Source organism: Thalassophryne amazonica, chromosome 23 (assembly GCF_902500255.1).
Source record: "Thalassophryne amazonica chromosome 23, fThaAma1.1, whole genome shotgun sequence".
Taxonomy (NCBI): domain Eukaryota; kingdom Metazoa; phylum Chordata; class Actinopteri; order Batrachoidiformes; family Batrachoididae; genus Thalassophryne; species Thalassophryne amazonica.
This window is the reverse complement of record NC_047125.1, coordinates 33,561,551-33,576,444: the sequence shown is the minus strand read 5'-3', so window position 1 is coordinate 33,576,444 and position 14,894 is coordinate 33,561,551. Positions and strand designations below refer to the sequence as shown.

General features: G+C 42.9%; 1 protein-coding gene across 1 annotated transcript in view; it reads right to left on the bottom strand.

Moving 5' to 3' along the window:
* Window positions 1–942: 942 nt before the first annotated feature.
* The window catches only part of pik3c3 (phosphatidylinositol 3-kinase, catalytic subunit type 3), a 26,321-nt gene continuing 12,369 nt past the window's right edge, over window positions 943–14,894 (bottom strand). The window contains exons 4-26 of the mRNA XM_034164176.1: window positions 14,573–14,716; window positions 14,265–14,394; window positions 10,359–10,445; window positions 9,562–9,657; window positions 9,355–9,426; window positions 9,171–9,275; window positions 8,950–9,042; window positions 8,666–8,851; window positions 8,448–8,578; window positions 8,006–8,087; window positions 7,816–7,883; window positions 7,640–7,745; window positions 6,425–6,541; window positions 6,172–6,303; window positions 5,944–6,072; window positions 5,476–5,545; window positions 5,259–5,323; window positions 5,060–5,144; window positions 4,908–4,982; window positions 4,600–4,768; window positions 3,486–3,576; window positions 3,237–3,362; window positions 943–1,139 (exon numbers count right to left, since the gene is read on the bottom strand). Coding sequence (XP_034020067.1) covers window positions 1,125–1,139; window positions 3,237–3,362; window positions 3,486–3,576; window positions 4,600–4,768; window positions 4,908–4,982; window positions 5,060–5,144; window positions 5,259–5,323; window positions 5,476–5,545; window positions 5,944–6,072; window positions 6,172–6,303; window positions 6,425–6,541; window positions 7,640–7,745; window positions 7,816–7,883; window positions 8,006–8,087; window positions 8,448–8,578; window positions 8,666–8,851; window positions 8,950–9,042; window positions 9,171–9,275; window positions 9,355–9,426; window positions 9,562–9,657; window positions 10,359–10,445; window positions 14,265–14,394; window positions 14,573–14,716 — 2,374 coding nt within the window. The 3' untranslated portion in view covers window positions 943–1,124. The remainder of the gene's footprint in view (window positions 1,140–3,236; window positions 3,363–3,485; window positions 3,577–4,599; window positions 4,769–4,907; window positions 4,983–5,059; window positions 5,145–5,258; window positions 5,324–5,475; window positions 5,546–5,943; window positions 6,073–6,171; window positions 6,304–6,424; window positions 6,542–7,639; window positions 7,746–7,815; window positions 7,884–8,005; window positions 8,088–8,447; window positions 8,579–8,665; window positions 8,852–8,949; window positions 9,043–9,170; window positions 9,276–9,354; window positions 9,427–9,561; window positions 9,658–10,358; window positions 10,446–14,264; window positions 14,395–14,572; window positions 14,717–14,894) is intronic.

Here is a 14,894-nt window from a genome sequence, read left to right as displayed (position 1 = left end):
CGCTGCCTCTGAGCCGCGACCAACACCTCGGAACATCTCGCCTTATGTTTCGCTTGTGTTGCATTCTTTCCGCCACATTGGAGGTTTGGCTGTCCAATATTGTTTGTTTCCTTTCTATCTTCTCCAGAGTCCACAGAGACCTGGGGGGGTTTCAAACCTCCACACACAGGCCAGATGTGCAGCTTTTTCTAAAAACGCCGATTGTGCAGAAACGACGGACTCAGCAAGAACGAGCACCTGACTATAAACACACAGAAAGAGAACAATAAATATTAGCTGCAAAATCTGCACAGATTTTACTTCTCAGCTCAGATTCTGCACATTTTCAAACAATCTGAAGTCATATGACTCCAAATGAATCCAGTACAGAATCAAGTTCTTAAACGGGTTTTCTGTGGGGTGTCTTCTCATTGAAGATTTAACCGCTGGTCTCCAGCGGGCGGACGACGTTTCGCTCAAAATTTAAGTGTGTGTAAATGTTTTGGACAACAGTTACCTTCTTTCAGCAACAATTCTTCACAGTAATTTTATGTTGGCAGCTGATCTGCTGTGGCGCCCTCTAGAGGAGGACCCTAAATAAGACTGGTATGAGAACAAAAGCCCAATTAGGACATAACCATTACTCTAATAATTAAACTATGATTGAAATGCGTGCGTTAGCGAGAACGTTCAGGATGTTTGAGGAACCAGAGGGCTGTAGGTCGATACGACAGGAACTGGCTTGCCAGGAAACGCTGAGTCAGCCGCTCTGTGACTCACTGACCCTCTGGGGGTTGGACGCGTTTCCACCCCCAGCGTGGACACGATGACCGTCCACAGATGGTCAGGAATGCTCAATTAAGAAACATCTTGCACACCATAAACGCCTGCACTTTTTTTTTTAAGACCAAATAACAGACACACGGCAGGAAGAAGGAAAACCCACACGAGCGGAACGTGAGCTTCTGTCAACAGGTTTTATTTGGCCATACGTTTAATAATTAATGTACATATTTACAGGACAGACATCAGTGTGTTGCAGTGAATGTTGGCAGTGCACGTTTGGCCCGTCTACAGTGTTTCTTCTTTCTGCTGTCAATCAGCCGGTCAGAGCCGCACCGTGCCGTCCCTCCAGCAGGACACGCTCATCTCCTCCAGTACTGGACAACGACAGACAGCGGGGTTAGCTACTGATGCTCAGCATCACACACCCATATACACACGATGCGCACACATGCATGCACACAGTGACACCTCTCAGACACACACACAAAAAGTCATATGCACACAAAGTCACCTCTGTCTGATATTTTCCTGCACAGACGTCACACTCAATAATCCTGATACACACACACACAATTTGTACAGAGATTTTCATTGCACTGTCCTGTAGGATTTTATACTTATAACTATACCTTTTGCTTTTTTACATTTGCACTGACACAGGAGAACCTCTCTCCAATGTCACTGTAAACAGTTATAGACTTTTAATTTCGGTGTACCCGTGATTATGCGGACCTGGTCAGGATGGAGTTCACCGAAGCCTTGGCCGAGGTGAACTCCATCCTGGGTTCACCGAAGCCTTGGCCGAGGTGAACCTCATGCTGACCAGGTCCGCATAATCACGGGTACACCGAAATTAAAAGTCTATAACGGTTTTATTATATGGTAAACAAGAAAATTGGGAGTTTGTCAAACATAATAAAACTGAAAAAATCAATCTCAAGTTTCAGCTCTTTATTATTACTGTCATACTGCACCAACAGGTCCAAAATACTTCATGAGCACAATCTCTAAAGCCCCTTTCACACCGGGGCTGAGCTTCCTGTGGTGTCATGACGATGCAGGAATGTCTGCGTCAGGTGCAGCAGGGGGCGGAGAGAAGGTGAGAACGCAGCCTGCAGGTTCTCTGCACAGAGGAATCAGAGTGCAGTTTGGCTGCAGACAGACTGTGCACTCTGACTTAAATTCTCGTTTATATTTGTGAAGAGCTACAGGTCTGCGCTTTGAGTTCCGTTATAGTTTATCTTTCCTACTTTGACCGCAAGATGCGCGTGTGCACGAATGAACGAACCGTCTGTGAGTGGAGTTGTCTGGAGTTATACTTGATGTGGACATGTCCTGTTAGTCAGTCTGAGTAGGACTTTTATGGACTGTATTTAAACACATTTGTGAGAGAAAACCGAGGCTGCAGCCAGCAGCGTTTTTTTTTTTTTTTTCTGTGCCCTTAGTTTTTACTGCATTGCGTACACGGCATCGTCACGATGACGCACAACGCAACTCAAAGCGGGCCAAAGTAGGCGTTGTATCGCGTTATCTGAGTGGTCGTTATCGATAGAAGGCGTCACTCGATTGGCTAGCAGTACGTTGCACGCGAGGTGTACTCTGCTCCACCAGCGGTCAACTCGACTCCCCCACCGGTCAACTCGGCATGAGGTACAGCTCAGAAAGTGGCGAATGGGCCAATCAGAAGCTGGCAAAATGACATACCATATAATAATACATTTTGTATGATGAAAATAAAGGGCATTCTATTCTAAACTCTATAACGGCCATATAATTATTAATATCAAAGTAAGTGATGTCAGCAGCCTAAACTCACCTGTTTGAGAAGAACTTGGCTTGTGTGCTGCAATCTCTGCTCTCACTTTGGATTACAGCACGGACCAGCGCTTCTCACACTAGCCACAAGCTAATCAATATACCTAGCATGTTGCCGTTGGAGATCTATGGACTCCAGATTGGGTCATGTTTATAAAATAAGCAGTTGACATTTTGACAGGTGGCAATAAACTATGAAATGTTTCTATAATAAGTTGGAATGTTGTGTGAGTCCAGAATGTTTTTAGAAGAACTCAACCCTTTTTGCAGAGTTTCATCATCACACGATGACACGTCTTAATACAGTTCAGCTTATATGATCGGTTGATTTCACTGCCCACTCATGAATTAGAGGGCGGAGTGTATTTGTTTTTTTTATTTCTCCTCCCCTTTCCATGACAACCAATCACAGCTCTTAGAGGACTGCAACATACCTAGCAATGGGGTCAACCAGGAAATGCCAGGAATTTTTAGGCTCAGTTAGGAGCTCTGAGTTGCTTCATGGATACGAGCCCTGTTTTTAGCTAAACACTCATCACTGAGCTCCACTTCAAAGAGGAAACTTTTTTTTTTAATAAAGCAAACGAGTGGTGGTACACTTGACTTTTTTTTTTTTTTGATGCTGACCAGCAGGTTGTGTGTCTGAATGAGCGTACCTGAGCGAACTTGTGAATCTGCTCGACCACAGCGGCAAACAGTGCGCCGACGCTCTCGTCAATCAGACTCTGCATGTAGTGCACCGCCTCCTCGTCCGACAGGTCCAAGCGGAACTTATCCTGCACCTGGAGCCAGAGGGGCGGCGACATGGTCACTGCCGCGTCTCCACCACACGCTCAGCGACCACAGCGCGTGTTCCACGTGCACAAACACAAGCAGATTCATCACAGCGACACAAACAACTTCACCTTCTTAACCGTCTTGTCAGGCTCCAGAGCGATATCAGGAATATTAGCATCCACCATGAGCGAGAAAAGATTCAGGATCAGATTGGAGTATCTGCCAAAAAAAAAAAAAAAAAAAAAAAAAAAAAAAAAAAAAATCAGTATCAATAAAAAAAAACATTACTGCATAAATATGAAACAAAGGAACATTAAGCAGGAACATGCTAATTATAAATTTTATACATTATATTCTTTTACTTTTATGCAATACATATTTTTAATTCTGTAAAAAAACTTTTATATTAGAAACACTTACATACTTGTAATAATTTGAATTGAGACAAACTGCAGCAGTTTTAAGACATCAACATGCACGTGAATGAAAATATCAAAGAATATATGAAAAGGAAAAAAAAAAAAAAAGAAATCAGTGGTTTTAACTACAAATTGTTTGAGAAATTACTCCTGTCAGATTATTTCAGCACTCACTGATGTTTATTTTATGATTTAGGAAGATTTCTTTTTAGATTTTTTAACCCCAGTCGAAGCCCTGTGAGTAGACATAAGTTTATAGCCCCCCACCAGACAAAAATTTTACTTTAAAAAAAAAAAAAAAAAAAAAAATCTCAATACACCAGGGACAGGCCAACTTCATTCTGAATTATGCCAATCTGTGATTGGCAGAGAGGTTGCAACAACTGCAAAATTATGGCCTGCAGGGGGCGTAGCAACCAAATCCTTTCTGCTGTAGTGACTCAAATCTGAGACATTTCTGGACTGCCCCCCCCCCCCCAACTCAGAAGATAGTTTGTGCATAATATGATTCCATTAAAAAGAACCAATACTATGCTGTTAGAGATTCTTTCTGTGTGTGTGTGTGTGTGTGTGTGTGTGTGTGTGGGGGGGGTATTCATCAGATTTGCAGCCCTGCATGTCTACTAACGATTATATAAAAATGATACTGGTCATGTCACATGCTGCCTCAATCTTTACAAAATAAATGAACAGCTGGAGTTATATTTCAGAGACATTTACACTCTACGTCTTATTTCATGTCTACAATCTTCAAACAGAAAACAGCGTCATAAATTGAGAAAAGGGGGCGTGGTCAGAGGTACGCATTAATTGGCTGTCTGACCTCCTGAGGTGCAGGAAGGCGGTGTAACATTGCTTCCTGAACTCCTGGTACTGCTCGCTCTGCATGCCGCCCATCCCCTCCACCATCTCCTTACTCAGCTTCATGGGCGGCGGCAGCGGTTTGGGGTCTCGGCCCAGGATGTAACCAAAGTCAATGTGGAACAGTTTCCCTAGAAGACGAGAAAACAACCAACTATCTGACCGAGCTGCAGCACTTTCGCAGCAGCGACCGTACAAACACACATTACGGTCAGAAAACGTCAAATAAATGGACTTACAAACAAACATGATCCTGCACGTGTGTCTCACCTGTCTTTGTCAGCAGCAGATTGTCCAGGTGTCTGTCTCCGACTCCCAGGATGTACGTGATGACACAGTAACCGGCTGAAAGGATGTGAACACGGTTAGACCGCCGCGCTCCTCAGAGCTCCGCCCTCTGACAAACACTGGCTCAGACTCACCGCAGCTCTTCACGTAGGTGTCCATCACCTCGGAGCTGATCCCGTACGGGCCCTTCTCGCTCGGTGCGTGCTTTCTGAAGAAGCTCTGCAGACACAGCACAGTGCTTTTGTCCTCACAGGACAAATATCCAGCAACAACATCAGAATCAGCTCTGTTCATCGCGCTCCGAGAGGCGGGACTGAATGCGAGTCTGCTCACCTGAATGTTGCCTTCAGTTGCCAGAACCTCAGCAACAGGAACAGACTGCACAAACTGCATAAACCCTGAAACAAAAAGGTGATTTATTTAAAAACAAAACCACAACTTTCACTTTTCTGCCCGAAAGAAATTCTTGATGTCAATTACACTCACAAACAAAAGCCAAATTAAGCATCCAAGCTTAATTATCTTTAGGGAAACACACAGTGACTCGTACCATGTTTGGTGCTGGTGGCCAAAACCTTGTAAGGAGTCAGTTTCAGGTCCAGATTCTCTTTCCTCAGCAGCTGATCACAAAATACAAGCCAGTGACATAAATAACAACGACAAAACTTAAACACACATACACACACAACAATCACAAGGTGTTTGATCATGATCCAGGAAGACCACCTGGAGTTCTTCATATGTCATCTTTCAGAGGCTCAGCCACCTGCAGCGAAATTTATTAATAAAATAGGCCCAAGAGCATCTTCGATAAGCTACATGGCCCCCTGGTGGCCATAATTAGAATAAAAATCACAGCTAACATTAACTTATCCGAGGTTTTCCTGAGGTGACCTCGTGGTTCCAGTTTCTCACTGATACACAAAGTGTTTTTGAAGATATAGGAAACAATGGTTCAAAGACTCCACCCCCTGGTGGCCATAATCAGAACTGAAATGTGGCATTGAACAGTTTGTACTTTGTCCATGAGCGAGATGATCTGCAGGATGAGCTGGTCCTGTCTCAGGTCGTCTCCGTGTTTGAAGATGACTGTGTACGTGGCTCCGTCCTCCACTCTGAAGATCAGCTTTGCTGGCATCAGAGCGCTCTGACACACAACAACAACACACAAAGATCAGGCAGGAAAAACTACAGCCTCATCACCACGGGAATCCACTGCTTCCTCTGAAGGTGAGGTTTGGTGTACCTTGAAGAGTGTGGCCGTCTCAGGGACGATTCCCCTGATCCGGACCTGAGGCTCCAGAGGAAGAGGAATTGGCTCGATTTCGGAAAGATTCACCTTCTCGTTGTCAGCCAGCAGAGCCTGCAGCCGCTCCGTCTGCAGACAAACACCTCAGACTGAGACTTACCAACAAACTGAGCACAAATCCTGCTGCAGAGTGAGAGAACTGCGATAAAATTCACAAATCCCCTCAGTGCATCGCGCAAATGCGCTTTACCTTCTTCTTGCGGTTTCCACTCTCCCGCTGCACAGCTTTCATCAGCTGCACCAGTCGGTCCACGAAAGTCTGCTGAGCCGCCAGCAGTGAACGCATCACCCGCACACTCTTATCTCCCTGCAGGGACCAGAAAGAGGGGAGAAGAAAAACGCTCAGACACAGAATCAGACCAGATTTCCTCAGATGACAGATTCAAATAGAAGGCATGCAGGAGTTTTTCCACTGCATGTTTGGATGACTGCATTAGATAAAAAAAAAAAAAAAAAAAAAAAAAAACCCTCAGATTTTCAGAGAACAAAATTACAAAGTCATTACAGAAAACCCTCAGAAAAGTAGTAAATTTGCAAGAAATCTAACAAATTTATAAGACTCAGGATTTTTTTTTTTTGGTGAACAATCCACATGACTTCCCTTCACACCACAGAAGCTGCTGTTTGCTGACACACACACACACACACACACACACACCGAAGAAGCACCTCAGACGGCAAACCAGCAACGTCGCCACTGGTTTGCTTTTTAAAACATTTGTTTTAAAAATGAACTCTAGAAGGGCCGTCTCCATCACAATCCTCTGCACTCTTTTTAACCCCTTTCATCGTGAGAAGCGTTGTCCTTTGATCTCTCAGATTCTTGCTTTATGACACTTTCCTTTCCCACTGTGAAAGTGGTTGCATAAGTCTTGCTTTATGACATCACATGGCATTTGGGTTTTATCTGTTGCTTTTCCATTGTAATGCAGTTTGTCCTTTGATCTCAACATTCTTGCCGGATGACATCATAAGATTGTCCATTTATTTTCCATTGTTAAAATGGTTGTCCAATCTGTTCAACATCTTTTCTAATGACAAATCAGTGCTACAGATTTGTCTTTTGAAGTTCTAAGATTCTTGTCTGATGACATCATAAGATCTTCCTTTGAGCACCCCCATAATTAATCTAGTCTCTTCTCGAACATTATTAATTTTAATGACTGAGGACGCGATTCTGAATTTAATAAACTCTTTTGTGAGCCAAGATCAACATGTCCAAATTTCACAGAAAGTTGTTCACGTTCCTTTGAGGCATCCTGACAAAGAAATGCCAATGAAAGTGTGATCTCCTTCATAAGACAAACGTGTGCCATGACTCAGGGCACACACACACCTGAAGTGACGTTTAGCCACACGTAACATCGTTAACATGTAATTCACAGCACTGTGACCTCTGCCTGACCTTGAGCAAAGCCTGACTGAAGCGCCTCATGACGTTGAGGTACATCTCGTGAGTCTTGGGATCTCTCTGCTGGGTGTCCTGGTCTTCACACTCCACGATCACATACCTGAGGAAGAAACACGGTTCTTATCGCGATGCTTACAACGTGTAGCGTGAACACACTGAGCCGGACTCACCAGTACAAGTAGTTGGCGAGCATCGAGTTCTTACACGCCCGTGAGATTAGAAACGTGCACAGATCTTGCTGTAAAGAGATAAAAACACAGTTTGGCACGTCACAACGAGGTCTAACACAACAACTGAGATTTAACGAAGTTTGAATTTTTAAGTTGAGGGATGTGATTTTACTTTCAGCACCGTCCCCACCTCAAGACTTTCACCATCCGTTCCTTCTTTGCCTTTCTGCGGTGCAGCGCTCGGTCCAGATGTGCCGGTCAGGATTTGGGAGCTACACACACACACAGTGAAAAATTCAAGAGACAGAAATAGGATGAGCATGCGTGCAGAGCTGCAGTGAGAACGTTTGGCAGCAGGTCTGCTGAGAGTCGAGCCAATAAAATCACCAGGCTCCATTTGTTCATAAGACTTTCTGAAAGAAAAATAATCAAACGCCAAAAAGGAGCAAATGCTCTCTCAGTCACGCAGCCTCCTGAGTGAAATTTAGATCCAGAAGCTTTAAAAATAAAAGAACACAAATCTCTGGAAGTACAACAAGTATTTCAGGGTTCAGCATGTTACCGGACAGAACGTCCACATCTGCTTCGCCGCACTGACTTATGGGTTTGGAACTTTTGGTGCACATACTCACCCGTCCAGCACAGAGTCATCTGACAGTCCCTGTCCGTCTCTCTTGCTGCCTGGTTCCAGTCCTCCCTGAATGTCACTGAAGTTCTCATATTTGAGAGCCTGGACCAGCTGGAGAAGATACATCAGCAGGTCCTAAAAAAAAAAAAAAAAAAAAACCCCAACAGGAACTGTTAAGCGGGGTTCAGGGTTCACAGGGTGTCGATTACTACAATGACAAACCTCGTCGTCTGCCTGCTGCAGCCGGGTCACGGCGTAGCGCCTGACTGTTGGGTTGGTGAAGTGTGAGGACAGCAGCTCCAGTGAGTCCTCCACGTCCATGGGTCTCCACTTCCCCAGCAGCTCCAGAGCCTGTTTGGCCTCCTGCGGCAGATCCCAGTTCACACACTTGAGGAACTTTGTCAACGCCTGAGTGGAGGAAGAAGAAACGCACAGACAGAACAAAAAAAACATTTCAGTTTCAGGGAAGGAAATGAAGCTGAGGGAGACCAGACAGACTCGGGCACCTTCTCCTGTGTGGTCAAGTAGTATCTGAACTTCCACACCAGGTCCTGTTCTTCAGAGCTCAGTTGCTTGGTTGGAGGGTAGCTCATGATGATCTGTTGCAGCACAAAAACATTTCTTTTTTTGGGGGGGGTAGAAATCAAGTAAAGGATTCACCCAACAGGAGGCAAACAAAGACTCGGATTGTCAACTAAGCCTATTGTCTCCAGTGGCGGGTTCTTACATTGAGCTGGTCACGAGTGGTGGCATTGGGTTTCAGGTCGTGATCCGACGGGCCGCTGCGGAGGCTACGAGCCAGTTTGTGATGCTTGCTCTCCACAAGGTTTTCCTGTTGGGACAAATGAAAAGCCCAATAAAGTGTTTGTTACCAACAGCATCAAACCTTGAATAAAGGAATTTGCTCTCACCATGCCCATCTGTGGGTCAGGGACTTTCACAATGTCGCAGGTACTTAGAACAGGTGACGTTTCATCACCATCCTGAATCGGAAACAAATACAAACATCAACAGTCCCCATTTCCAGTAGAACTCCCAACAACAGCTGCCAGATTTTTCAGACATTTTATACTTTAAGCAATACAAACATAATTATATCAACACAAACATGAAAATACCTTTTCATAATACACAATGCTGTATTCTTTGTCATTTGTTTTGACACGGGGAAACTCCACCATGAGGTACATGAAGTTGGAACTACGTTTCTCACTCTGCAGAAAAGAAAGAAGAAGAAAAAAAGTTTGGTCAAATCAACAGCAGCCTCCAGATCGACCATTTTTGGATTTATTTGATACTTTAAATAATACTGTTTCCAACAGCTCATGTGTGAAATTTTCAGCTTGGCTCATCTTTATTTTCTGAGATCTGGGGGCTTTAAGAAAATGTGATGCACTTAAAATTTGCAGAAGTTGTTCCACACTACAACACGTCTAAGTTCTAAAACTGGTGGAATACAGAAATTTTTTTTCAAGTTACGGTGTGCTGAAAACTGTATTAAAAACATTCTGTTGTGGTTTGGAAGCCACTTTACCCTCACACTAAAATAAGATCTTTGAAAAACATTTTTTGTTTAGGTATAATACTTGTTATAAATCACCTCTTAGCAACTACATGCACTTTTAAGGAAAAACCCTGCAAAATTTCAAGCATGATGCTTGAATATTTAAGAAAAAAAAATTATATTAGCCTCCATATCTCAGAAACTAATGAGGATGCATATCCAAAATTTTGAACACTAGTTGTTGGGTACAATGACATTGCTGACAGGAAGTATGAAGCAAATCCAAGATAGTTACTTGGAAAACATTCAGCCCTGAGAATTAGACATGAATTTGTTTTATTGACTTTCATTATGCAACTTTGTAAAGATCAAATTTTCAGCTACAGTGATGAGACAGGAAAACGGAATCACCTCATTGATCATCTCGATCTCTCTGAAGGTCAAACGGTCCAGCCAGTCCACCTTCACCATGTGGCCCTGTCGATGGGCCTTCGTCAACTGAGGGAGACGGCCAGAAAGGAAGAGGTTCAAAAAAATAAATAAAAGGGATAAACAAAACAGACTTTTGTGGTGGCTCATGTGCAAACATCTCAACCATTATGCACAACTTGAGTGCCAGCAGCCAATGCAGCACCTCCAGTCAGCGTGGGTGTCAGGAATGTAAGTGCACAGCCTGTGAGTCAACAGGTCAGAGTTAGTACTCGCTCTTTGAAGAAGACCGAACATCAGTGAAAAACAACCTCAGATACTTTTACGCAGACGGCACAAAGGATTAATCAAACCAGAGCGTCCGTTCTCAGAATCAAAAATCTGATCTTTAGGATGAATCAGACAACATTCAAATGAAATGCTTTTTGACTTTAAGGCATCTTATGTCCACAGACAAACAAAGCTCATGCACACAACATACAGCCACAACAAAACACACACAGTATGTGTGATGCAGAAATGTAGCCAAACACCTCAACAACACGTGCTCACACCGTAACCAGAGTCAAAACGCATCTGCAAATCCTCACTGCAGGAAGAGTTCTATGTTGAGTGAGTGCTTGCTCACAGGGGGTCGTTTTGACCGTTGGGGTTTTTCTGTAATTATTGTATGGCTTTTGCCTTACAATATAAAGCACCTTGAGGCAACTGTTTGTTGTGATTTGGCGCTATATAAATAAAATTGATTGATGCAACTTTCCCCAACGGATGGATTACATGAGTGACAGAATGGAACGTCAGTAACATGACAACAACCTGTAAATCAGGTGGTGACTGGAATTCATTTTACAGAAAACCTGAATGGGTGCAACTGAAGGTGTTTTCTTGCGGCCCGTGTTGGTTACTGTGTTCAATAAAAGTATTTCCTTGTTTGTCATTATCCACATAAACACCCAATAATAAGGATGTCATTTGTAAGTGCCAAATAAAACCAGGCTTTGTTTCATATGTACAACCCCTGGCAATAATTATGGAATCACTGGCCTCGGAGGACGTTCATTCAGTTGTTTAATTTTGTAGAAAAAAAGCAGATCACAGACATGACACAAAACTAAAGTCATTTCAAATGGCAACTTTCTGCTTTTAAGAAACACTATAAGAAATCAGGAAAAAAAAAATTGTGGCAGTCAGTAACATTTACTTTTTAGACCAAACAGAGGGAAAAAAAAAAAAAATGGAATCACTCAATTCTGAGGAAAAAATTATGGAATCACCCTGTAAATTTTCATCCCCAAAACTAACACCTGCATCAAATCAGATCTGCTCGTTAGTCTGCATCTAAAAAGGAGTGATCACACCTTGGAGAGCTGTTGCACCAAGTGGACTGACATGAATCATGGCTCCAACACGAGCGATGTCAATTGAAACAAAGGAGAGGATTATCAAACTCTTAAAAGAGGGTAAATCATCACGCAATGTTGCAAAAGATGTTGGTTGTTCACAGTCAGCTGTGTCTAAACTCTGGACCAAATACAAACAACATGAGCAGGTTGTTAAAGGCAAACATACTGGTAGACCAAGGAAGACATGAAAGCGTCAAGACAGAAAACTTAAAGCAATATGTCTCAAAAAAATCGAAAATGCACAACAAAACAAATGGGAGGAAACTGGAGTCAACGTCTGTGACCGAACTGTAAGAAACCGCCTAAAGGAAATGGGATTTACATACAGAAAAGCTAAACGAAAGCCATCATTAACACCTAAACAGAAAAAAACAAGGTTACAATGGGCTAAGGAAAAGCAATCGTGGACTGTGGATGACTGGATGAAAATCATATTCAGTGATGAATCTCAAATCTGCATTGGGCAAGATGATGATGCTGGAACTTTTGTTTGGTGCCGTTCCAGTGAGATTTATAAAGATGACTGCCTGAAGACAACATGTAAATTTCCACAGTCAATGATATGGGGCTGCATGTCAGGTAAAGGCACTGGGGAGATGGGTGTCATTACATCATCAATAAATGCACAAGTTTACGTTGATATTTTATGTCGCCAAGTGCTTGCTCACAGGGGGTCATTTTGACCGTTGGGGTTTTTCTGTAATTATTGTATGGCTTTGCCTTACAATATAAAGCGCCTTGGGGCAACTGTTGTGATTTGGCGCTATATAAATAAAATTGATTTGATATTTTGGACACTTTTCTTATCCCATCAATTGAACGGATGTTTGGGGATGATGAAATCATTTTTCAAGATGATAATGAATCTTGCCATAGAGCAAAAACTGTGAAAACATTCCTTGCAAAAAGACACATAGGGTCAATGTCATGGCCTGCAAATAGTCCGGATCTTAATCCAATTGAAAATCTTTGGTGGAAGTTGAAGAAAATGGTCCATGACAAGGCTCCAACCTGCAAAGCTGATCTGGCAACAGCAATCAGAGAAAGTTGGAGCCAGATTGATGAAGAGTACTGTTTGTCACTCATTAAGTCCATGCCTCAGAGACTGCAAGCTGTTATAAAAGCCAGAGGTGGTGCAACAAAATACTAGTGATGTGTTGGAGCGTTCTTTTGTTTTTCATGATTCCATAATTTTTTCCTCAGAATTGAGTGATTCCATATTTTTTTCCCTCTGCTTGGTCTAAAAAAGTAACCGTTACTGACTGCCACAATTTTTTTTCCTGATTTCTTATAGTGTTTCTTAAAGCCAGAAAGTTGCCATTTGAAATTACTTTAATTTTGTGTCATGTCTGTGATCTGCTTTTTTTTCTACAGAATTAAACAACTGAATGAACATCCTCCGAGGCCGGTGATTCCATAATTTTTGCCAGGGGTTGTACTAGTCTCTCATTTGAGCTCTACTTCAACTGCTTTCACCACAGATGGGACAACCTGTGCATCGCTGCACAGACAGAGGTGCACGCCTTAATGAGTGCGCTGGGTTCTGAAGTTATTCTGCAATACTCTCCTGCATTACACTGATGAGACACTAACGCATCATATCATCATGGAGCGTATGGACGTCTATAGTAAAGTGCAACAAAACATTTCGGACAGCATTTCCCTGGGGGGTGAGTTTAACAACAAACAGGAACTCTGTGGCATGTGGGCACACCACAGTGTGTGCTGTTACTTAACATAAGGGCTTTTAAATTCCAAAAATAAACAAGATGGACAAATAAACATGCTGAACATCATCAGATGGACACGGATAGAGACGGGAACAGTGGATTTTCACAGGAAGCCCTCACCTTGTGGGGCCTACAAAAGGACCTCTGCAATCCAAAAATGAGCAAGATGTACAAATAAACGTGGGATGGACAACATATTGGATGTTATTTTATGCAGATGAACATGGATTACTGAGACACAGTGATGGAAACATTGCAACTAAAAAAGTGCCCATTTGACTTTTTCCATCAGCTCCTTAATTTGGGATTTTTGTGCATTATTGTAGTGTACTTTTTATTACTGCAATTTCTTTTGTTTTGTGTGTTGATTCCTGGAAAAGACTGACATAAACCGTTAATAATGAACATGTGATTCTTCAGTATATAAGTTGCAGGACCACCCAAACTAGTAAAAAACAAACGAACAAACTGACTAATACAGTATTTGCAAATACATTCTGTCCAAGGCCCTTTTTTTAATGTGTTAAACAAATACACATTCTGCATTGCGAACACTCACTCCTCTTGTTGTACTCACATCACCGAGTACCTGCAGGTCAGGACCCTGGAACAGATGATGCTTTAAACGAAGCTCTGTATTGAGACATATTCTGTGTGTATGTGTCGTTACAAACCCATGTGCAGCTGCTCCGATTCACACAATTCTTCGCTCTTTACAAAGAATCTACGATACACCCTCCTCTCTGTACACTTACCTTGGCCAACCTGCCCATCTGGTCCTCTGCCAGGCTGCTGCTGGTGCGTCCTGGCGTGGTTGTGGGCTCCTCTCCGCTGCCCTCCACGCCCGGCCAAACCTTCAGGTCATGCATCCCTTGGCGGAACATTCTAGACCACGAGGAAAACATTTTGTTTTAAATGCCAAAAAAAAAAAAAAAAAAAACAAAAAACAAAACCCCTCAGCAGCCACATTTTATGAACTTCTACTCTGCCATTTCTCTAAAAAGCCCTTTGAACAAAGCAACAAAGGGACGTTTTCTGGAAAACTTTAAAATGTAAGACTCACCCATATTTACCAAACAAGCTGACAGTGGTTCCACCCACTGGGACGGCTCGACCAGGTCCATAGATGTCCCAAACTGTAAGAGCAACCTGCGCATTTTGGGGAAGGTCGGGGTACTTGACCGGTAACCGAAGCCACTCGTTCCAGCTGCACACGACAGCAGAGACACAGGACAAGATGATGTCTGTCAGAATGGGAGGTGCCAGTCCCAGCCGGGACTCAAAACAAGTTATGATAAATAAAGCAGGTTGCAAAGAAGCACTCGTGACTAAATTAAATGGCACATTTCACGTTTTTGTTTTAAAGCTGTAGTCAGAAGACAAAG